The following is a 23,533-nucleotide window of genomic DNA, read 5'->3' as shown; positions in this document are numbered from 1 at the left end:
GTTTACTTCAGGAGAGGGCAAGGAGAGGTGGGAATATGATTGGTTCCTATCTCTGAGTCCCAGGCCCTGAAACTCTAGCACTGAGGATTTATTTTTGTAAAAGGGTGGAGATGTCCATTGGGACCTATATTGTTCCAATATTGGAGGGTAAAGGAAAACTGTATCTCTACTCATACCATTTCTGACACTGAATGTGTGGAGGTTTTCCTCATATTAAACAATTCTAGCACAAACTACTTGGAGTTTGCACATACCTCACAGGTTAAAAGCTCAGTCCCACAAGACTGCCCCTAGTTCAGGGGCCAATCACAGGTGATGAGTCCCCAGGTTACCCCCCACTTCTGTATGACATGACTACAAATCTAAGCTCCCTGTGACCCCTTCCTAAGACTCAATAATTTGCTACAATGGTTCACAGAATCCAGGGGAAAACTTCACTCACTATTACCAATTTATTATAAAGGGCATTATAAAGGATACAAATGAACAGCCAGATGAGAAGGTCCATAGGGCAAGGTCCAGAAGGGTCATAAGCACAGAAACTTCTGTCCCTCTGGAGTTTGGGGAAAACCACTCCCCTGGCACATGGATGTGTTCTTGTTCACCAGCTCAGAAACTCTCCAAACCTCTTTGTGTGGGGTTTTTATAGACGTTCCATTATATAGGCATGACAGATAAAATCATTGGCCGTTGGTGATTAACTCAGTCCCCAGCTCCTTTCCCCTCCCTGGAGGTGGAGAAGGGAGGCTGGAAGTTCCAACCTTCAATCACCTGGCTGGTTCCTCTGGCAACTGACCCCATCCTCCAAGAATGACCTCAGTGGCCATAAACTCAGGTATGGTTAGAAGGGGCTGATCATGAATAACAAAAGATACTCACTCTTCTCATCCTTGCTACTCAGGAAATTCCAAGGGTTTTAGGAGCTCTGTGCCAGGAACCAGGGATAAGACCAAATATATATTTATTAAAATATTACAATATCACAAATGATCAATGAGGTTTCCCCACTTTGGGGAAGAAGTCAGAATACCTCACCTAGAGGTCAGAGTGGGGAAAAACCTGGGGCTCATTCTAAAGAGAGGGATAGGATTGTTTTGTGTGAGACAATAGAAAATTCAGTGGGTCTGTCTCAAGCCAGGTAAAGGTGGGCGGTTTTGTTGACACTGAGTATCTCAGTGTTGATCACTGCTGGGCTAACATGTGAATGTTGACATGGGTGTGAATGTTGACATGGGTGTGAATGTCATCCTCAGGCACAAAGGCATGCTTGATGCTGAAGAGTCTCAGCAGCATTTCCGGCCAATGCTGCCCCCAGAAAGCAATGTGGCTGCTGATGACTGGGTGGCCATTATATACTGAAATATTTCAGTGGCAGATTTTCTGAAGCAGGTGCCTTACAAGCATCTGAGGAATATTCACTAAGATACATTAAAGGGATTGAATTGCTAATTGCCTTAATTTATTAAACAGTGTTCTGATGCTAGACACTTTACATATATCTTAGTCAATGTTTTCTATTCGTAGGGAATAAAAATCCTAAATCTTTGTGGGTACATTGCAATCACCATGTTTTCAACTGGGAGAGTTGTTTTCTCCACCTTGGGGCTGGCCAGTGTGCAAATGGATCTGGAGCCCCAAATAAATAGCATGGCATCATTCTTTTAAGGTATGGGTTCTTAATGTCATGGGACTTTTAACGTGTCAGAACTTGTCATAAAAAAGAGTTTGTATTGCATTTACCAAGTCCACTTATTTGAATAATTTAGCTCATCAACCAAAGGATAAATAAAGTCCATGTTTATTTGTCAATATAATACATATATATGACTGTTATACATCTTTATAAGGCAAAGAAATACAGCTGAATTAAACTATGTTCAGAAATAAAAAATATACATGACAAATGCAATCACCACATTGTGAATCCATTTTTATTTCTTATCTACACTACTAAACTTCATCGAAAGGACTCACTGACATCTATCGGATGGGACAAGTACAAAATACATACAATTCAAGATCAGAACACTCAGGTATTAGATGTTCTCTGCTCTCTTGAATAAGTAGTGGTTGAGTTATAAGCCTTCATGGAAGGTGAAACTACACACATAAAGATCACTTATGGAAAGTACACCTGACTGAAATGTATCTAGGAGACATACATAGACCTTCAAATGTGAGAAACTGTTGACTTCGTGCAAGGCAAGGAAGTTGCCTTCATCTGGAAATTGAGCATCTGATAGTCTGATAGTCCAGCTTCAAGTTTCCTTTAGGACAGCAAGCCATTTGCCTTTTGGAAATATAATTTTCATCCCAAAAAGGCTTCAGGGGAGCATTATGATGGATAAGAAGATGGACTTTGATTCTAACTGAAGAAAAAGAGAAAGAAGTAAAAAAAAAAAAATCAAAACAAAGCAAAAGCAAAATAGGGAGCATCACAGCTATTGAGAAGTGAGCCATGCAGCCTAGACCCATGCTGAACTTGCCAGCGGATAGAGAGCTGAACTGAGTTCACTGGGCATGCCTGCTCAGACCCTTGCTTTGCCCTCTTGCCTCACTTGCACAGATGAACTTTCCAAATGAGGTTCCCTCAGGTGGCCTGTAATCCTAACTAAGCAAGCACATGTAGGCATCCTGACACCATTTGCCTAATGCCTAGGGTGGGGGTACCGGGAGCAGAAGGAAGAATAAAGGAATGAAATAAAGAATAAGACCCTCATTTCCCTAATATCAAATACATATTTGGATTTTAAAACAAGAAAAAAATTCTACTCTAGTTTCCATAAAAATAGTGAAAATGTAATAATTCACGTATCTTTCAAAACACATTCACATCCAAGTATGCCACAACAATAGCAGCATGCCTATTTACATTTTTGAGGAAAGAAAGCAAAATAATGTCAAGTCAGACAAAAACTAACTAAAAAACAAACATGAGAATTACCCAATTTTGACTTGGAAATCTTTCCCCAAGGTAGTCCAGGTGAGAATCCATTTCAGATGCTTTTATGTAACAAATTAGGGCATGAGCTCTTTTCTCCCTGATTTTTTGAAATAGCAACAGGTTGTGGGTAAGTGTTGGTGTCTTACAAATTACAAAAGGGGCATGCTTTTTCTTTAATCCTTTGTGAGGTTTGTTTCTCTCTAGGCAGTGGGAAGTGCCACATCAGTGCTTTAATTTCCTCTATTTTCTAAAGCAATGGCTACTGCCTAATGCGAGTGAGTGAAGCCATAACGTCCATTAAGTGGGTGGGGGAGAAGTACAGCCTATCAAATCCTAATGACTTCTTGGAAAAATTGATCACAATAGCCCAAGTCTCGCCAGACTCAGCTTCTCTGGTCCATGCTTGCATCTGGTTTGATTCCTCTGCTGTGCAAAGCCCCCTTTCCCATCAAAGTGGCAATCTACCAAGTTACCAGTGCTTGCTGGAGCAGCCACACATGGGTGTGGAGGGAGGGAACAGGATGAGCAGGAGACCGAAAATCTCCCATTTCACTGTAACTGTAGACTGTAATAATCAACTCTGCGATGCAAACTATACTCAGCTCTCATATAAAAGGCACCCCGCTGGCACGGGGATACCTCCCCATCCAAATGTGGAAATTCAACTCCAAATTCAAAGGAGATTCGTTTTTAAAGTAGAGTCTCCTTTCTAAACCTCTTTTAAAAAAAAAAATCACACCCACTGACTGCAGGGTCATTAGTGGATTAATTTGTCAAAGAAATCGTTCCTTCATTTGGCCTAAGCTGCCGGTCCCACGTGTGTTGGGGTCTGGTGAAAGTTCTCTGCCAGCATGAGTCAGGATGAGAGTTGGATGCAAAAGATCTCCTGCTCTATCTGGTAGAGATTCCACACCACAGGACAGAAAACGCCCTTCCATGAGGGGTTTCAAATCAGACCCTTGCGTCTTATTTAGCATTTGAGTGAATGCCAGCTCTCTGTGGTCTGAGTATTAATGCATGCACTGACTTGTATTTTTCCAGCCTCAGTGAATACCATCAGCTAAAGATAGCACAGTAATATAACACTTCAGTCACAAGGCTTTGTTGTGTTTGTGTGTGTGTGTGTGTGTGTGTGTGTACGTGTTTGTTTGTTTGTTTTTTAAGGAAACCAAATTAACCATTTTAAGCACAGTCACATAACAGGAACAGGAGAAAACCAACCTTGGATAAATGCATAGGCCAAAGGAAAAAAGAAATGCATCATAATGTAAGAGCAAAGCTAGAAAGGAGTCAGTTTTATAGCTAGCATGACCACTAAATTGGCATATGGTCCTAACTAAATTACACATTTTCTTCTGTCTCTACTTCCCTTTTACCTTACACATGAGAATAAGAACATTGCACATTTAGTTATTCATGGGCATGCTATAAGCATCCACTAGGTGCATATGAGCAATAATGGAGAAAAGTCAATGCCAGTTAAAACTGCCCTCACTAACATGGCCATCAAGTCATTCTTATTTCATGTCACTGCTATTGTGACTACCAGAGCCTAGAATGATTTACAGCTAAAAATAAAGACATTATTATAGCTGATCTCAACACAGGAGTTATTTGGAAATAGGAAATATGAGGAAAACTTAAGAGGCTGAATAGTGAGCTTGATGATGGATGTGTAATAGGAATTTAGTGTGGCTTTGCGTGGCCTCCTCTTCGTAAAGAAATGACGCACATGTTTCACCCTTGAGAGGCCCGATGCCCTTCTGTGCTGTATACAGTCAGGCTCATGTCCATTATTAAATATCTGTAATGAAATGCCACATGAGCTCCGGAGCAAGAAGAAGCTTCCAACTGGAAGTTATTCTCATATCCAAAGACTGAGCAGCAGTGTTCCCCTCACCGTTGATTTCTGGATGTTCTTTCTTCACAACCACTGAGCCATGTGAGACTCCACATAGGTGAGATTACCGGTCTTCAGAAATGCTGGAATTTACCTGGAAGCCTGAGTGCTATTTCCCAAGTCATTGCAACACTGGAAGCAAAGCACTGTCCTTCCTTGGCATGCACACGGCCCATGTCTCATTGGTAATGGCAGCATGAGGAAAGTTCTTGTGACTATCAACATTTTTCCAAAGGTTGTAATTCCAAAGACTAACCATAAACAGATACCTCTTGCTCCACCTGTGAAAACCAGAGCATTCATGCAAGCAAATGTACAATCAGAAGACAGCAGGGAGTGTCTTGTGAAATGCACGTCACGCATTTGAAAGTAGAATCAGCTACTCAGAAGAAATTGATGAACTTGGAGAAAGTTCAGGATATATGGAAGATATAACGTCTGATGCCTCTTGCCTCGGGATTCAAAAACAGTTTGTGTTCCAGAAAGTAAATTATTTATCAGTTGGATTCACCTGATTTCAGACCAAATAAAAATAATAGAGTCTGAGAAACTAAATGCTCAAGGGTGTAAAAGACAGAGTTTTTTTCTGGCGATATGATGGCCCCCTTTGAAAGGCATAGTTTAAGGACTGGAAGCAGTTTTCTCCCTCTAAATGTATCCTCCAGATTTAAATGTCTCAAATAAATGTCCGGTATGATTGCTCTAATAAGCTGAGAAAGAGAAGAAATAACGTACCCCCTGCCCCAGTGTCTAAAATCAAAAATTAAAAATTGAAAACTCAAGATGGCAGGGAAGCATCTTTCCCGTTGTGCACTACCATGGGGTCTGGGGAGTTGAGGAAAGGGATGCAGGGCTTGTCTGCACCCCCTGGGACCACAGGACTAGGTGTCCCCCTTAACTGGGTGCTCAGAGTTCAAGTGCAGCGGCTCCACCGCCCCCCCAGGGCCACCCGTCATCACAGGGGTCAAGGCATCAGAACTGCTGATTTTTCCAAAAATCTTCTCAAAGCAGCAGCAACCGCAGCAGTTTTCCTGCAAAGCAAACAAAATATGACTCTTGTTAATTCAGCAGTGCTTTTAAAATTGTAATTAGTTGGTTGTGCGCCTTAGGAAAACCACACATGATTTTTTTATAATGTATGTGTGCATGTGAGAGAAAAAAAGAAACCCCTTGCAGGATTCCACTGCTTACCCGAGTTGGGTTTTTTTTTTTTTCAGTTTATGCAAGATATTTTCGTACTATTTGCAAGATCGAAGGACAAGGCCTCTTTGTTTCATGTGAGGCACAGCCAGCTCCCCAGCTGCTACCACACCATCCATTCTGTCAGCCTGACCCCGCATCAAAGTAAGGCCACAGATTGCGCGTGGGAAAGATTTTCATTTGCTTTATGACCACGTTTGACATAGGCCCGCACAGGTTTGCTGCCCTACATCAAACTCTGAGAAGGTGTCCTAAATTCATGACTCTGAGAAAGTGTCCTAAATTCATAGTTCACGGGTTGGCAAAAGATGGAACGGAAACACAAACGAAATGCCACCAGGTTGATTTTTAGAGTATTTCCTCAATGCATCAAAAAACCTCTAACAAATTGCAGGAGATTTATATGCCTCAATCGACATGATGGATCCTGCCTTATTCACAGGGCCTGGAAGTCATTCTTTTTCCACAGGAATAATCTTCAACCACCAGATTTTAAAAATCAATATTATCACAAAGTTGGTTTTACTCACTAGTAAAGCTTGCCAAAAACCCCATCTTATCCTGGCAGGAAATACTATAAAAAATGACTTAAAAAAAATTCTTTTCAAATGAGGCTGCTCTCAGAGTTAATGTCTTAAGCTTACATTTTAATTTGAAAAAAAGAAAGAGTAAAAAAAGTAAACTGGGAGGCACCCACATCCCATGGACCTTAAACAATGCTTCCTAGGCCTGCAGTGCAACCAAGTTGAAATTCTGTGGCCCACTGGAGCTGAGGTCCCCAGAGAGGAAGGCAGCCAGCCCAAGGGACCGTCTGGAGGCAGACCTGACCACGCTCAAAGGTCTCATCAAGCAATTCAACAAAGACAGTAGCTAACTGTGCCAGTGTCATCAGCTCCAATGTTTTGTCCTCCACATAACTGTCACTGCTTGGGCTGCTACTGGCCTACATTGCCTTGGGTTCAAAGGATCAATGTGGCATGGAAGGATTCTACTGCCTCCCACTACCATTTCTTCCTCTTTCTCTCCCTGCCAGCCCCTGGTGACAGGCATGCCTTGCAGTGCAACCTCCAGTCACCCAATGAATTCATTCCTACCAGGCCTCAAAAGTGACTCCAGTGCTTAGGGTGGGAAGGCAGTTTGTGGCAAACCCTTGAGGTTTGTGGTCACCAGAGACAAAATTGCTGGGGGATGGAGGGAAGGAGAGTTCCCCGCAGACTCTGGTGCCCACCACTCACGGGTGAAGGCCAGGCGGTACCTCAGTAAGCCTGACCACCCAGGCCTGGGAGCAGGGAGCGTCCTTCCTTTCTCCACATTATCACAAGGCACACAGCTACCTTCTACTCTTCCAAAAACTTTACCGTCCTTGCTATCTTTGACCCATGATAGTGGCCTTTGTAAGTAGGAAGCACAAGCCTTCCTGCTGATGTTTCATAGATTTCTACATAAGTGGTAGACTGGGAAGGAATGACCCTTACACCAAAGGCTGAGTGCTTTCCTAACTCTGGCCTGGGACTTTTATTATGATATACTGACTTATTTCTACCCGATCTTATTCTACAAAAGATTTCAAGGCAGCTTGTAAGAATATAGAGTCAAACAGACAAACAAAACCCTCAGGACCAGAGTAAATACAAATGAGAATAAAAGAGTAAGACCAGCAGGCAGCAAGAATGCAGACTCACAAGTCATCAGTCCTACACATTTGTTAAAATTGAGCGGTAACAGTGGCCATGGACTTACTGCCCCAAGTGAGAGAACTGGCTTGCTGGAGGGTAAATGGCCCCCCAACAAGGACATATATGTTGAGATTTCTAAAAGTTCTCTGTAATAAGTGCAAGGCTTTAGGCTTCTCCTTTAGGGCATAAATCAAGCTAGCTTTTGATTCAATCAAAAGTATTCATGTGTAAATCCATCTCTTAATAATTCTGACAAAATTCTAAGCAGGGTACAGGCTGTGTATGAAGTGGTATGGTTCCTCCAGCTCCAAGACTGGGCCAATACCAGGAAGCAGTTCAGGAAAGAAAAACAAGCATGGGCTTTAAATTCAGGGACACCTGAGAAGTCATGCTGTACCATTTACGTGACTTTGGGGGAGTTATTTAGTGTGTGGGTCTCGAGACTGGTTTCCCCATCAACACAAAAAAGGTATTACTTCTTCTGATCCCAATTGTAAGGACTACCAGAGATGGTTTTGTTCAATTACTGGCACCTACTGAGATAATTATCAAGTACCTACTATGTGCCAGGCTCTGGTATCCAGGCTTTGCATGGATTATCTTGTTGGAGCCACTCAACAAGCATAGGAAGTAAGACTATCCCCAACCCACAAAACAGGAAATTGAGGTTTCTGTGCTAGAAAATGGCAGAGCCAGGCTGCACACACAGCAGTCCAAAATTGGAGCCCTCCCCCTCAGTAGAAACACTGCCCTGCTTCCCACATAGTCAGTGCAACACACATTTGGTTTCTTTCTTGCTACTCCCTCTTAAGGCTTGCACAACATCTCTTCAGAAAGACCTGAGACCAACCTTTCAAATGGGCACCTTCCATGGACTATTTGGTCACAAGGTCCTTCGCATTAGAGCAGCAATTCTTCTTCTTCTAGGGAAATCACAAGACATTTGAAGAAGAATTAGAACTTTAGAATTAGAATATATATATATATATATATATATATATATATATATATATATAAAATTTCATTCCTCACTTCTGATATGAGAACACCTGAAGAGTCAATAACTTCCTACTGGTTGAAAATGCTCTTCAAGAGATGTTCTAGAAGCCTAAACTGTTCATGACCCTCCAACAGATGCATTGAACCACCTTCAGGGACCAGCTTGAGCATTCCCCACTTTCCCCTGTCATCACTACCTTTCCTCTCAGAGTCAGAAACAAAGAGCTGAGCACCTAATGACACTTCATTTTTATGTGTGTGTTTGGTCAAAACTCCCTTCCACAAATATTCATGTTGACAAAGCTTGAGGTTCAAGACTGAGACCAGATGAGGACAAAAATGAGTCAGATACAACTTTTGCTTCTTCCAAAAGTTTTCAAGCATTATTTAAGTGCCACAAGAGAGGTTCAAGAAGACAAAAAAAGCACCTCCAGTGTGGGGGTTGAGAAGAACCATCTTAAAGGAGGTGGCATTTAAAGTAGGTCTCAGGCACTCACTAGGATTTGGGCTGATCTGGAAGCAGTAGCAAAGACAGGATGGGACACCTGATAGCAGGGCATGTCAGAGCAGGCTGGACGGTTGGGTGTGTTAGTTTGGTGTGCACGATGGGGAATACTGGAAGAATTTATGGTGTGGGAGTAATATGATCAGAGTTGTCATTAATGAAATAATGATTTGGTGAATTAGAAAAGAGATGGGTAGATATGGAATATCAGCTCCTACAGTATTTTATTAGTTCAGCATATTGGAAAAAAGGCAAGAGCTGAGGTTGTAACACTGGGATTGGGAAGGAAAGGTAGAGGCTTATTAGTTCTGGCAGAAAAGAAACAATGTCATATTTGTTCATTTTTCTTTCCTCCAGGCCCAACACATTTATTAAGCCTGCAGTAGGTGCTTGATGGGTTCTAATAGATATGTAATTTGGGAATGCTTTGTTCCACTCAAGCTGAGAGCTGTTTCTGATGGAAGGTGGTTTATGTATGGATGGTTGGCAATGTAAGAGCATAATACAGAAGGCAGAGAGCTACAGGGCTTTAATTCCTAAGGAAAAATCCTTTTTAAATTTACTGACTGATTATAAGCATGTTTAGTGGTTAATAAATTGTAAGTGTTTTAAGCATGAAACAATTAAAAGAGATAAATAAAAGTTTATAAAAGGCTTTTAATATTTTAAATATTATTATTAAATATTATTTAAATATTTAAATATTATTAAATATTATTATTTAAATATTTTAATATTTCAATTTGAATAGTAAATAGTTTGGGGTAAGAGTTAAATGTTCAACATAAAGTTACATTCTGATTTTATAAAACATATCAGAACCAAGATTATTCCAAAAATGAATCTTCTGGAAAAATCTAGTCTCAATATTTCTTTAAAAATAAAATACACTAAGCTTGAATACTGGCTTTCAAGAACACCAAAAATGTACTGTACAGGAAGAGTTCTGGAAATATCATCAGGCCTCCTTTGCCCAGAAGCCCATTATCCAGCAGGATAGTAGAGTAGTGAAGCTCTGCCCAGGTTCCAGAGCCTGCCTGTGTACACTGGGGAGCTAGCTCCATCACTTCCTCCTGGTGAGATCCTGGACAAGTACCCCTGTCTTCGGTTTCTTTACCTATATGAGGATAATAACAACACCTGTTTCAGAGAACTGGTATGTGGATTAAATGAATTATTTTTTGTAAAGCAGTGAGAACAGTGTCTGGCACAGTGCCATATAATTATAACTTTAATGATAACTGACTAGATTTATACAGTGGAATTTGTAATTTTTTTTCAAATCTCCATCGTTCTTGAAATATCAATTTACCTAGGTACCAACAGTTGGATAGAATAACAAAAAGGTGATTTTTGCTGTTGTTATATGGTTTAAAAAATATTTTAAGCACTTTTTAAACTATATAATGTCATTAATTATCTGTTGTGGTTTCCATATTGTCCTACCACGTCAAAGTGTTATTTGGACACCAATAAGCTTGGATAAAAATACATTGGTGGAAAATTGTCCCAAAATAGGTTGGTAACCCTAATAAGCAGTTTATGTAGTCTGGGTGAGGTACCAACTAGGTAAAAAGTCTATTTTTACTTGACATCAGTACCAATTATCAAGGAAAGGTATATTCAGACACAAATAAAACTCAGTACTGATGCTGAATTTAGAAGTAAAGTTAATTTCAATAAAAACTGGATGTGGAAAAAATGAGTACCTGAAGCATAGTCATTCCAAGGTTTTTTGGTCACTGAAAAAGCTCCATTCCAAAACCCTGAGGAGTAGGGAGGATGGGGTGCAGAGATGGAGGAAATGAAAGTGTATCAAACGCATATGACTCCAGGGCATGACGGCAGCTATCTTAACCATGCTTACATCAGACCTTCCCTGATAAGGCCTGAAGGCACACATTGCTTCTTGCCTCTCCCTACATCTTGGCCAGGTAAACATCCTAAATGTTTACTTGAGTTACTTAAATGTTACACTTTTGCTTCTGTGTTGTTTGTATAATCCACAGGGATGTGGGTGGAGAAAGTCTGGAGGAGGCTGTTGTAGTAATTCAGATGAGGGGTGTCATGGGCCAGGATAACAAACGGGATGAACAAGGTTAGACAGATTCTAGAAGTAATTAGGGAAAATAATGTACAGAACTTGGATATAAATCAAATATGAGATGGGAGGATTGAGGGACAGGAAGGAAACAACAAAAATGCCCTCAGGTTTGGTTTAGGTCATTCAGTGGGGGGCCATTCTGGGAGAATGGTGGAGGAAGAAGTGAGATGGAAAAGATGAGATCAGTTTAGGACGGAGGAGATCCAAGTGGAAATGTCAAGTGGATATATGCATCTGAAGCTTAGGGAAGGAATCTGTGCCAAAGGGACAGATGAGTTCTTGGACATAAATAGGAATTAAGGCAATAAGTAGATTAGGAATCTTATTGTATGAAGTTATCACAGAGTGTGGGCTCAATTTTTGTCAACAAGTACTTAGGAAAAAAGGGAAAAAAGAGACAAACCTGGAAACATATTCTTAACTATAGAGATCCAACTGAGGGTTGCTGGAAAGGAGATGGGTGGGGGGAGGGTTAAATGAATGATGGGAATTAAGGAGGGCACTTGGGATGAGCACGGGCTGTTATATGTAAGTGATGAATCACTAAACTCTACTCCTGAAACTAATATTCCACTGTATGTTAACTAACTGGAATTTAAATAGAAACTTGAGGAGAAAAAAGATTAAAAACAACAACAACACACCAGTACTTAGGTCATCTTCATTCAGTCTTTGGTAAGAATCTCCTTCACATAGATTTACATTGCTCTCTGGATCAACCTGAGTAGAACAGTTTTTTGGTTCCCAGAGCATACTGAACCAGGTAAACACAAAAGTTAAAAATCTGAGTTCTGAATTAAGGAGCACTATTTATCCTGAATATACACTAACATGTATTTTCCAAAACATTATTTGTTTATATATTCTAGACTATGTATATAAGTATGTGTGCATAGTACAGTGATGTAATTTATTTTATAATAAGTATAATGATTGAATAATAAACACAATAGTTATGCTGAAAGTAATACTCTCCTAAACATCATATTTGACAAAACACAAACTGCTTAATAAAAGCATTTTAAGCAATTCAACACTAGCCAAGATTTGAAGGCTGTGAGAAATGGAATGAGACAGAAACCCATATAAGGCTGGGATGCTTCTAGCCTCGGATTATCCAAAGATTGAGGTCAGTTAGAAAAGGAGAGGAAAAGCAACAAACCTTGGTTACCTGTGAAATGAGTCTGGAGTGGAGCTTGTGGTCTGACAGCCAGGGGTGCTTGAGAGCCTCACTTGCACTTATTCTCCAACTAAAGGGAGATTCAGAAGGCTGTTAGCAGAGATATACCAAATGAGGCCTGAATCTGCCATTCAACTTCAGCTCTGGCCATTCCCTTTGGGAGACCAGATGGCCAAACGTCAAATTCACAGGCAATTCTACTTTCTCTGGAACTATCATTGATGATTGTAGGTTACCATCAAACCAGTCAGGGTAACAACAGTGGTTAGACAAGTGAGACAAATTATTCAAAATTCTTGTTATTAATTGAACATCTACTTTCAAATACAAGTAACCATTTTTCATGCAATGTTTGAGCTTCATGGATTGAGTTTCTATCAGTCAATAGAAGAATAAATGTATACATACTACTACAAGAGCAAAATGCTACAAGGATTCTTGATAATTGCAAGAGCAATTTATATATTAAAACTTTTGAATAATATGTAGCACTAATTTTTGAATTAAGACATTTTAAAGACTTAAATAGAGAGTTAATATAAGTACTGAGACAGAGTACATTAGATACCTTTACAAAGAAACTATATCCTTTTGAGACAGCAAACATTTATACAGCTTAAAAAAACAACATGAGAAAGAATTATAGAGATTATATTATATTCTAATTCTAAATTTGGTAAACTTGTCTTGTGTGCTAATGTTTATCACATTAAACTAAATAACCTTTCAACATAAAAACTACAACAGAGTGTAACAATCTGGAGTCTACTTCTGAAATTGTATCAAGAAAATAATTTCAAGCAGTCATGGAGCTTCAGTTTGTAGATTGCTTCAATAAAATTGTTTCATCAGATAACAAATATTTAAGTATAAGATTTGAAGAGATGATAAATCTTTACCATGAAAGAAAGTTTAATAACTTGGTGAGAGTGTCACCATTGGCAGGACCCGAAGCAGGCAGATGTAATGTTTCTTAAAACTCTTGACCTCTACCAACCTCAGAGGGAAGTGCTATTTTGTTGAATATTATACATTTTCAGTACTGGACCCCCAGAAGCATTCCAATAGCTGATAGTGCCCAAAAAATTATTATTTCTGCACTGTAATGTCAAACTTGTTAAAGTTGACTATTAAAAAGTTAACAATAACACAGTACTAATAATTAAATTCTTAATACATTTCAAGTTTATTTTTGTACATGGAAATGTATTCTATGAGAGTGGTATCAGGTGTTGGCCTTAGTTTCATCCAATAATAATCAGCCAGTTGTCATTCTGCCCAAATGTGCAATTGTCCCTCCCATGGTATTAATGTGACCCTCAGACTGAAGGAGGGGGCAGGACATGGTGCTGGAGGCCAAAAGGCCTCGCTCTAACTCTGCACTGAACTAGCTGTGTGATTGCTTCACTGCTCTCAGCCTCAATTTCCTCATTTAATCCAGAGGATTAAATCAGTAACACATAAAAATATATCTGTAAAATAGATTCTTAGTTAATGTGGATCTTAGCCACCAAAAACTTGACAGAGTTGACACCTTCTATCTGTTCACTGCCTGGTGTTCAGTCATCTACAAATAATAATAGTAACAACAGCTTTGTGCCTTTCCATTAAAGATAAAACCAATGTATTTTCATTACCCCTGTCCTCATACTGACACCACCAGCCTGGCTAAGTTCTCCTTATCCTTTAGGACTCAGTCCTGACCCTTTTCAATATACTCTAACTTTGCATTAACTGCATTGGGTTATATCTTTTTTAAAAATACCTATCTCTTAGATCATGTGTTACCTAAAGGCAGGGACTGGACTTTATACATCTGTTCTCAATGCCCCAGACACATTTCCTGGCGGATTATACATAAAATGCCTCCTTTGTGTCAGGCGCTTTTCCAGACCCAATGCCCATGATACTTCTTTAATCCCGTCTCCCCAAATACACCCTCCTATCTGTTCATGGTCATGTTTATTAATAACTTAAAAGCAGTAGAGATAATAAAACAAGGAAACAAGTATTGTTGGCTTTGAAAATCTTAAATACTATTTACTAGTATATATTTTCGATACAAAACCATCTAGGGGCACCTGAGTGGCTCAGTCAGTTAAGCATCTCACTCATGATTTTGGCTCAGGTCATGATCTCATCATTTGCGAGTTCAAGCCCCACATCGGGCTCAACGCTGACAGTGCAGAGCCTGATTGGGATTCTCTCTCTCTCTGATTCTCTCTCTCTCTCTCTCTCTCTCTCTCTCTCTCTCTCTCTGCCCCTGCTGTGCTCTTTCTCTCTCCCTCTTTCAAAATAAATAAAATAAACTTAAAAAAATCTGAAAGAGTGATTTTGACTAGTTAATCACAATGTCCTTCCCCAACCATAATTCTAAAATGCAAGCACCTATATTTCAAAATCACTCTTCTTCATCCTCTGAATTTTGAATTAATGTGGTTTGATCATGACAGAAAATATGAGGCCATGTTATATATCACAGTTAAATGTACAGCCTTAGGGGAAGGTTGACATGACTATCAGTTCTGCCAATTACTGGCCATATGATCTTAGGAAAACTACTTAGAGTCTTATCCATAAAACAGTAATGACAATTCCAGCATCTTGGAGATGGATGGAGGTTAAAAAACATGTCTAGGGGCACCTGGGTGGCTCAGTTAGTCAAGCATCCGACCCTTGATTTTGGCTCAGGTCATGATCTCACGGACATGGGATCAAGCCCTTTCTTGGGCTTTGCACTGACAGTAAAGAGCCTGACTGGGATTCTCTCTCTCTTCTCTATCTCTGCCCTTTCCCCATGTTCTCTCTCTCTCTCTCAAAATAAATAAATAAATAAACTTTAAAAAAAAAAAAGGCATGTCTATAAAGCACTTGGCACAGTCTGGCCCACAGTAGGTTCTCAAATGAAATGATAGTTAAGTGTTCACCTACACAGAGCCAGATACATGCTTTGTAGATGTGAAAGGGGTTATGGAAATAACTTATTCCAAACCCTTCATTTTGAGGCCTAGCAAGAGCCCCTAATTGCTACAGCCTCACTGAAAAAGGCAGAAGGAGGGAAGTTTTTGTAGCCCCTTTCAAGCCTCAGGACCAAACCAGTCCCAGACCTCAGTAAATGAGATTAAGAGCATCAAATTCCTTCCATTTACAACTTTGCACAGGCATCGGAGATGTCACTAAGGGAATTCGGGGATTATCTCACATGAATTGTGGTGGCATGTGCTTCCCTATTATCCCTCCTTCTTCCAGAGCCCGGAACAAACTTGGATTACCTCTTCTCCTTTATCAGAAGCTTGGAGATAAACTCTCTGGCTTCCTCTGAGATGTCCTGAAATTCTTCATCCTGTAAGTCCCACCTGCAGGCCAGGATGTTGTTCAGGGTCTCAGCATCATTGTCACCCAGGAAGGGGGACAATCCACTCAGTCTGTAAGACACAGGATCCAGAGTGGGCATTGTTTAAATAGCTTCAAATCCTTTACAGATAGTTGCTTTTTTGGGCTCTGTCATTTAAAACTGAGAGAAGGCAAATAACCTGATAATTAAACATAATTCTGTAATGTATTTTTGCAATCAAGAAAATGCTTACTCCCCCCACCCCAGCTCCTAATTCAACACCTGCAGCAATGGAGTCAGCAGCTACACTGAAATATGAATCTCTAAGGACAGCACAACTTCCTTTTTAAAGCATTTACAGCTGCTAAAGTCTGCCACACATTCAGAGGGCAAACACCAGAGCGTCACCCCCGAGGAATAAGGCTAGCATTAGTCATTTAGGAAATCAGGACACACGTTGTTTTTTAATGTTTTTTAATTACTTTTATGGCATTAGGTGGTGTCCTAAGAGTTAAAGTGATTACAAGTAGACATACATTTACTTTTTCAGGTGATGTGCAGGAAAAGAATTTACTCCTTTCACCCACAGGATCCACAGAGCCTAGAAAATGACTCAATATGGCACGATGCTATTTACTTTTAAAAGGCCTAATTTAAGGTTTTTATTCATATTTGTGAGTGTCAGAGAGACTGGAGAACTGCTTACAGCATATAGGCAATGACGCCCACACTCCACATGTCAGTGGGAAAGGAAACAAAATCATAGTTCACAACTTCAGGAGCAAGAAATTCTGGGGTTCCAAAATTCACCTTCAGCTTCTCTCTGGGTTTGTATCTAGAATTTAGGAAACAAAGTGGAGGGATGGAGAAGGTCAATCAAAAGTCAACAATCATAGAAACTGAAAAGATGCAGTCTGTTAGACAAAATAACTTCAGCCAAACAGCAAATTTAAAATACACAGACTTTAAAGGAAATCACATATTTAAGAAATAGTGTTAAAAAATTGTAAAAAAAAATTCCAGTAGTTTAAGAGTAATAATTCATACTCTAAAGCCTTAATAATCTAAAACAGTGGTGAGAAAAGCCAGTCAGAATAATTAGAACACCTGAATTATAACAAAAGGAAAACTGATAAAATCTTTGACATGTCAATGGCTTGAATAAGCCCATATTAATGAAAAAATGAAATGCAATAATTTACAATCATTTTATATTCAACATTAATGTGCTGAAGTTTACGTAAACTCTTTGTTCACTTAAGAAGCTTATGTATACCAGAAACTTTTGCCATCTTGTGTACACTACCTATTTTTTAAAGTAAATCTTCTCTTTACAGATAGAACAATTATAAAAGACTAAGAGAAAATTACAAATTCTAAATTAACGTCTTCAAATTTAATAACTTTACTGTATTAGATTTTAAGTTTTTTATATTTTTTTCTTAGATGCACTGTAGAAACCTCTAAACATTCCAATTCCAAAATCAGCAAGGTAAGGCTGGGATATAATTTTTGTTAAGTTAATTCTAAATAACAGTATAAAACCAAGAGGTATATCAGATTTATCTTTGCAAAGAAAGGGCATCCATCATGCTCCCTACCTTCATTCATGTACCTATGTCCAAATACACATACCTTCTGGCCAATCCAAAATCAATAATTTTTATTTGTTTAGCATCCCGATTCACACACAGGATATTCTCAGGCTGCCAGGAGAAAGAGACACATTAGCAATGAAAACAACCATCATTCACTCAAATTGTCCTCGAACCACAACTAAAAATACAACGATGCTCAGGAAAAACATATCAGGCCTTTCACTTTGGGGCTGGCTTGTCTGTGTGGGTATTTTCTCCTTTAATTATGTGGTGGATGAGGTTGTGGGTGCCCTGCCAACCTTGCATTACCCTGCCTGTCCCTCTCCCTGGTTCTGCAGTTTACCATAATGTGTGAGTTCAGTCAGAGGCCTCCTTGAGGAAAGAAAGACAAGGGGGCTGCTTCAGTACCTTTCAAATGGACTGGTGGAGGCTGTCTCAGACTTGACATCTGCCCCCCCTAAAATTATTAAGTATGAATTTCCCCTTCTTGGAGGAATATCTTTCCCAAGGATTTATGAGTTCCAGGAGAAATGGCCTGATTCATTTAAACAGCCACACTGAGTATGCAATATAACGTGAACGCTCCTGACCTCCAGAATTTCCCTTTGTGCTTACTCTTTGAGAAAGTCATGTGTAAGAGAAAGGCTTCCCCCCCATTCATTCTTCATTCTCAGCAATTCCAAAGTTTTGCTGAGTTTTTTCTCAATGCCTAAACCCTTGACTAAGTGTTCCCTTGGAGTTTGACTCTGGATAGACTTTGCTCTGCCAATCCAACTGTCTTGGGTGAAGAGGGAGAAGCGTAGATAGTAGCACTGCATGGAACTCAGCGTTTATCGAATGTCTTACAAGTGTGTCTGTATTTGTTAAGTCTGGAAAACTGAGGTCTGAGAAAAATAAGGAATTTCATTTAAAGTCAAGGTCAGCCAGGGTGCCTGGGAAGCTCAGTCAGTTAAGCATCTGATTTCAGCTCAGTTCATGATCTCATGGTTCATCAGTTGAAGCCCACATCAGGCTCTGTGCTGACAATGTGGAACCTGCTTAGGATTCTCTCTTTCTCTGCCCCTCCTGTGCTCCTTCTCTCTCTTTCTCTCTTTCTCAAAGTAAATAAACTTCTAAAAAATTAAAAAAGTAATAAAGTCAAGGTCATCCATAAAAAAAGAAATAAAGTGTTCAAAGAATTGCCTGGAACTCTCAAGGTCTAATTCCAACTCTTTCCTAAGAGCTGGGGTGCATTAGCTGAGTTGCTGAATCCCCCAGATCCTATGTCCTTTTAGGTGGCATCATGGCTGTCCCTCCCCTGTTTGTCTGGGTGGAGAGTAGGTTCAAATGAGATCAGAAACTAAGCACTTTATGAAATGATGTAGTAGTGTCTCCTTATCAATATTCAATGGTCCGTTTGGTTGGCATAATGTCTTTGGAGGCCCTTTTCTAGAATATCTCTAAAACTGATGTCTACAAGTAAAAGCTATTTATAGAGAATGGATGCTACATAAGAACATTTGGTTTCATGCTCAAATAACTGATCAATCATGTATAAAGCTGTTTAGTTGTCAAAGAATACTGTGACATAAAAATATGTTTGCTGAATGTAATAAAACAGTTTTGAGGATACTTCAAAAAGTTAAATTTTTTCTAATTATTAAATTAAAGCATATTCATTGAATGAGATTTGTGAAACACAGAAAAATATAAAGAAGACCATTTTTAAGTCACCTTTAATCTCTCCTCCATGGTAACAAGAATTCTTAATATTTTTGGCCATTTTCCTTCCACGGAGACTTCTGCAAGGGATGAGTGGTCCTTAATGACCCACCCAGCTTTTGCCTTTACTATTATCTTTACCTACAAGCCATAACTAAAATTGCCCATTGCAAGTCCTCAATCAATGTTATGAAGCCACATACAGAGCTGTTTGACTTATGATAGGTCAAGTCCTAGTTTCAGTTGCCAATCAAATCCCTTTAGGGATATCTGCAGAATATCTATACTCATTGAAAATGCTTCATGAAAATACACATTACAGAACTCAGTTTGTAGCCAAGGGCTTTGCTAATGATTTTTAACCTATGACATTGTCTTATAGACCACTTCCTCCTGCCCTGTGAATAGGAGAGGTAGTGCACATAAATCAAGACAGTGAGGGAAGCCAAATTATAAGAGAGGACCATGGAAGCCGACTTAAGGAAGTTAGATTTGTTTAGCTCTACAATCCCCTATGACTTGCAATAGATGGTATGTTCTATAGAATATGTATTTTATATCATGGTCATGTTGTGCAAACAGGGAAATGAGAAAATGATTGAACCACACAAGAAGAAGCAACTTATGATACTTAGCCCCAATATTAGAACTGATCAGAGTTATTGAGCTTGGGTCTTTCACTGGTTGTAACTATGTATAGTCCAATACTAGGCACTTCATAATAGGAGAGAGATCAAAAGGGAAGGGTCATTAAATAAAAGAAGAAAGGAAGGTGGCTTGGCTCCCTGCTGCTCACATAGGCTCCCCACTATGTCCATCATAATGCCACCAGCCTTCTCTGCTCCTTAGCGTTTTAGTTCTACCCTTCTGGCTGCCCTGTATCCCACTCTGCCATAGGTTTCAACCCAGTGCTCTACCATGCCCACAAGAAAACAAATCCCTAACGTTCAGAACCTCCTAAAAATTTGTGAGACTGCTAGGGATGCTTGGGGAGATAGAAAGTTTGGCTACCACTAGTGAATTCTGAGTTAGCTAAAATCCTCCCACCTACTTATTCTAAAAATGAGAGGGACACAACAAGGAGACCATGGTGGTGGTGGTGGTGGTTTTAGTTCTAAACTTTCAGGGAAAGCATCTCCCATATGGATTCCTTTAACACAAGCAAGTTATAAGAATCTGGATAATAGTTCCTAAAGATGCAGACATGAAAATATTAGGGGGTGACAAAAGTTGGAAATGAGGAGATGATATTAAGAATCCAGATTTTTATTAATTCCCAAACATAACACTTCATACCAGCATGGATTTCCCAAGCTGGCATATAGTATCTGACAGGGCCCACTGATCCAGAGGAGGAAGGGGAGGGAGGGGTTTACATTTCATACCATACAAAATATGTTCTACCTTCAGATCCAAATGGAGAATGTACATCTGATGCATGTGTCTTATGCCCTCACATATTTGCTTGATGAACAGGATGGTGTCAAACTCGGTCAGATTGTAGTTGTCATCGATGATGCGATCAAACAGCTCCCCTCCATCCACGCTGAAGAGGGAAGAGGAACAAAGTCCTGAGTCATGAGTCCTACAGCCATTGCTTATAGTGGCAGCCCGGTGTTTAAGCTCCCATAACTCTTCCAAGGAATGTGTGCACAGAGTGATTTCTTCACCTCTGTCACTCTCTCAGTTAGATGATGCTTAGGCTGAAGACCTTAACTTTAGCTATCATCAATTTCACAACTAGAAAGTCTTAAGGTCTCTGTCATCCAGTGGCTGCAGCTCTGGGGTGAGTCCACATCTGCCATTCTTTAACACATAGAAGATAAAGAAGACTCTACAAAGGCAGGGAGAGGAATCCCAAATACCAAACGAAGGTCAAACAGGGTCTTCTCAGACTAATTTCAGTGTTAAAGTGTTTCTATGTGCTTCTGATGCTGGACTTTTTATTATCCAAAATTTCTACTGTACAATGATAAAGAAACCCCAAGCAGAGGAAAGAATGAACCGAATCACAATACTAATTCAGTGTTAGTTAAAGCTACTCATTTTCTAACTAAATACCTATTAATTTTCTATAAAAGTGATTTAAATGAAACTATCTTAACCCTAATTATTAAGAATTTGATGTGAACTTTGCATTAATGATTAAGTCGAAAATAAAATGTAGGTCAAAGGTCATGTTCCTCCAGGTTAACCAGAATAATATTTAAGCTGGATATTTGACAGTATAACTTCGATATAAAACTACATCTATGCTGTCATTCTACTTCATCTCAGTAAAGTCACACATGGAGATGTGTATTCCTAAGTAATTTTCCTTCCGAAACTGATGGAATTGTCTAATATACACCAATCAGAATCAAAGGTGCACCAAGCATGGATCTAATGACTTCTGAAGCAGGAAAGAGCTACAGCCGCATAGTCATGGGTTCTGTGGGATGATCTGGATGGGTGCATGCATTGGTTCAGGGGAGGGAGGGGTAAGGAGAACACTCACTACTCCATGACCAGCACAATGTCATTCTTAGACTCAAAGGCATCATAGAGCTGAATGAGGTTCACATGATCCAGCTGGTTCATGATGTTGATCTCGTTCTTTACTTCATCCTAAGAAGAAGGAAAGGTGCTTTAGTGAGGCGAAGATGAGGGTAAGGAGAGATCCACGTTGCACGGCCTTTACCTTATCCTTTGTGCCTCTGGTCTTGATGATCTTAGCTGCCAGCTTCAGACCTGTTGCTTTCTCTTCACACTTGTGTACCTGGCCAAAGCGCCCCCTGCCAGAGAAGAGCACGTGTATAGCATGAGGTAGGGCCAAGTGGAAGATGGGGTTGTCAGGGCATTTCTCCTTTGGGGTTTGAATGAGCAAATCTATTAGTGCATCTACTGCAGCCAATAAACTTCTAAAACAATGTCAACGTGTGTCTATCAGTCATGGTCATTGAATCTGCTGAGGGGTTTCCCAGTCCTACCCAGAACTATTGAGGCAAGAATACAGGGTGAGGCCCCAGAATCTATATTTTCACAACATTCCTTGGGTGATTCAAATGCCCCCTAGAATTTAACAACTTGTGTTATAGAAAAAAATAGAATCTTTCTGAATACATATGAATGTAATAAGCTAGGCTTTGTAAGCATATGAATAATACAGGCTATAGGCGAGGATTGTAAAATTATTCTTGGAAACTGCATATAAATAAAATAATAACAATATTGCATATAGATAAATATAATAAAAATTCATATTGCATAATCACCTATAAAATGTTCAACAGTTTAGCTTGGATATAAATTTATATATACTATGAAAGACAGCTTCTTACAAATGTGATCACATACAGAAATACACAATCATTAACAATTTTAAAATGTGACTTCTTGGATTGTCTGGGTGGCTCAGTCAGTTAAGCATCTGACTCTGGATTTTGGCTCAGGTCATGATCTCACAGTTCGTGAGATCGAGCCTCACATCGGGCTCTGTGCTGACAGTGTGGGGCCTGCTTAGGATTCTCTCTCCCTCTCTCTCTGCCCCTCCCCCTCTCACATGCACACGTGCTTTCTCTCTCTCCCTCTCTCTCTCAAAATAAATAAACATTTTTTTTTTTAATTTGACTTCTTGCTTTGATTCCTGAGTTAGTAAAATAGAGCACAGGTGCCTGCTTGTGCAATGTGGCTATCATGGCAGGGTAGAAAGGGGAAGCTTCCTGAACAACACTGTGAACCTAAGGTCCACCACAGTCCTGGAGAACTGCAGAGGTGAGGGTGGTGGCAATAACTGACAAGGTAGGGTGGTGACTACCACCACATCCCACTCAACTTAGCCACACACCTGTGCAGAAACAGATGGGTCTTAGAGAATGACATTACTGTAAACAAAACCAAGTGATGACTTTAATTCCAACTACTTTTCCAGATGCAGTCTCTTTAATGGAGCACATAAACACAGCCCCAGGCACCTCACATATGGCTACTGATTAAGAAAATGCCTTGGGAATTGTTGCAAAGCCTCTTCTGCAAAAAACTTTTCTCCTTCAGAGAAACAGTTGCTGGCTTGCCATTAATGTCCCCGAAGACCAAAATGAGCTGCTATGTGGAGTAATGCTAAAGACTCCCATGGCACCTATTCACATGTTAGAATTCCCTTTGCTCTCTCTGCCCTCCCTCACAGTCTTGAGGGGCGTTCTCTCTAATCAACAGGCTGAGGAGTAAAACATTCAGGTGGTTCCTCATGGTGGAGGGCAGAAAAAATATGGAACAGAAAGAGGAAGAAGGGACTTCACAAATATTGACCACACCCCCACTGACCAATGCAGAAACATGCACGATAGTTGCTATGCATATTTTCCATGTGTTGGTAAGGAAATTTGGGGCCTATTAGTAAAAATGGTCTGCTTC

At 39.8% G+C, this 23,533-nt stretch overlaps 1 protein-coding gene across 4 annotated transcripts in view; it reads right to left on the bottom strand.

Annotated features, from left to right (window-relative positions):
* Positions 1-1,782: 1,782 nt before the first annotated feature.
* MYLK4 (myosin light chain kinase family member 4) overlaps positions 1,783-23,533 on the bottom strand; it is an 87,048-nt gene continuing 65,297 nt past the window's right edge. For 3 of the 4 annotated variants that reach the window (XM_040460454.1, XM_040460457.1, XM_040460456.1), the window contains 9 exons: positions 21,822-21,915; positions 21,639-21,748; positions 20,546-20,687; positions 17,478-17,548; positions 16,549-16,677; positions 15,781-15,933; positions 12,491-12,578; positions 8,571-8,643; positions 1,783-5,875 (listed from right to left, as the gene is read on the bottom strand). In XM_040460454.1, the coding sequence (XP_040316388.1) occupies positions 8,596-8,643; positions 12,491-12,578; positions 15,781-15,933; positions 16,549-16,677; positions 17,478-17,548; positions 20,546-20,687; positions 21,639-21,748; positions 21,822-21,915 (835 nt within the window). In that variant the 3' untranslated portion in view covers positions 1,783-5,875; positions 8,571-8,595. The remainder of the gene's footprint in view (positions 5,876-8,570; positions 8,644-12,490; positions 12,579-15,780; positions 15,934-16,548; positions 16,678-17,477; positions 17,549-20,545; positions 20,688-21,638; positions 21,749-21,821; positions 21,916-23,533) is intronic. The other variant, XM_040460455.1, reaches the window with a different exon arrangement.

Source organism: Herpailurus yagouaroundi, unplaced genomic scaffold (assembly GCF_014898765.1).
Source record: "Herpailurus yagouaroundi ecotype Mexico unplaced genomic scaffold, PumYag 250, whole genome shotgun sequence".
Taxonomy (NCBI): Eukaryota; Metazoa; Chordata; class Mammalia; order Carnivora; family Felidae; genus Herpailurus; species Herpailurus yagouaroundi.
This window is presented reverse-complemented; position numbering and strand designations above follow the sequence as displayed.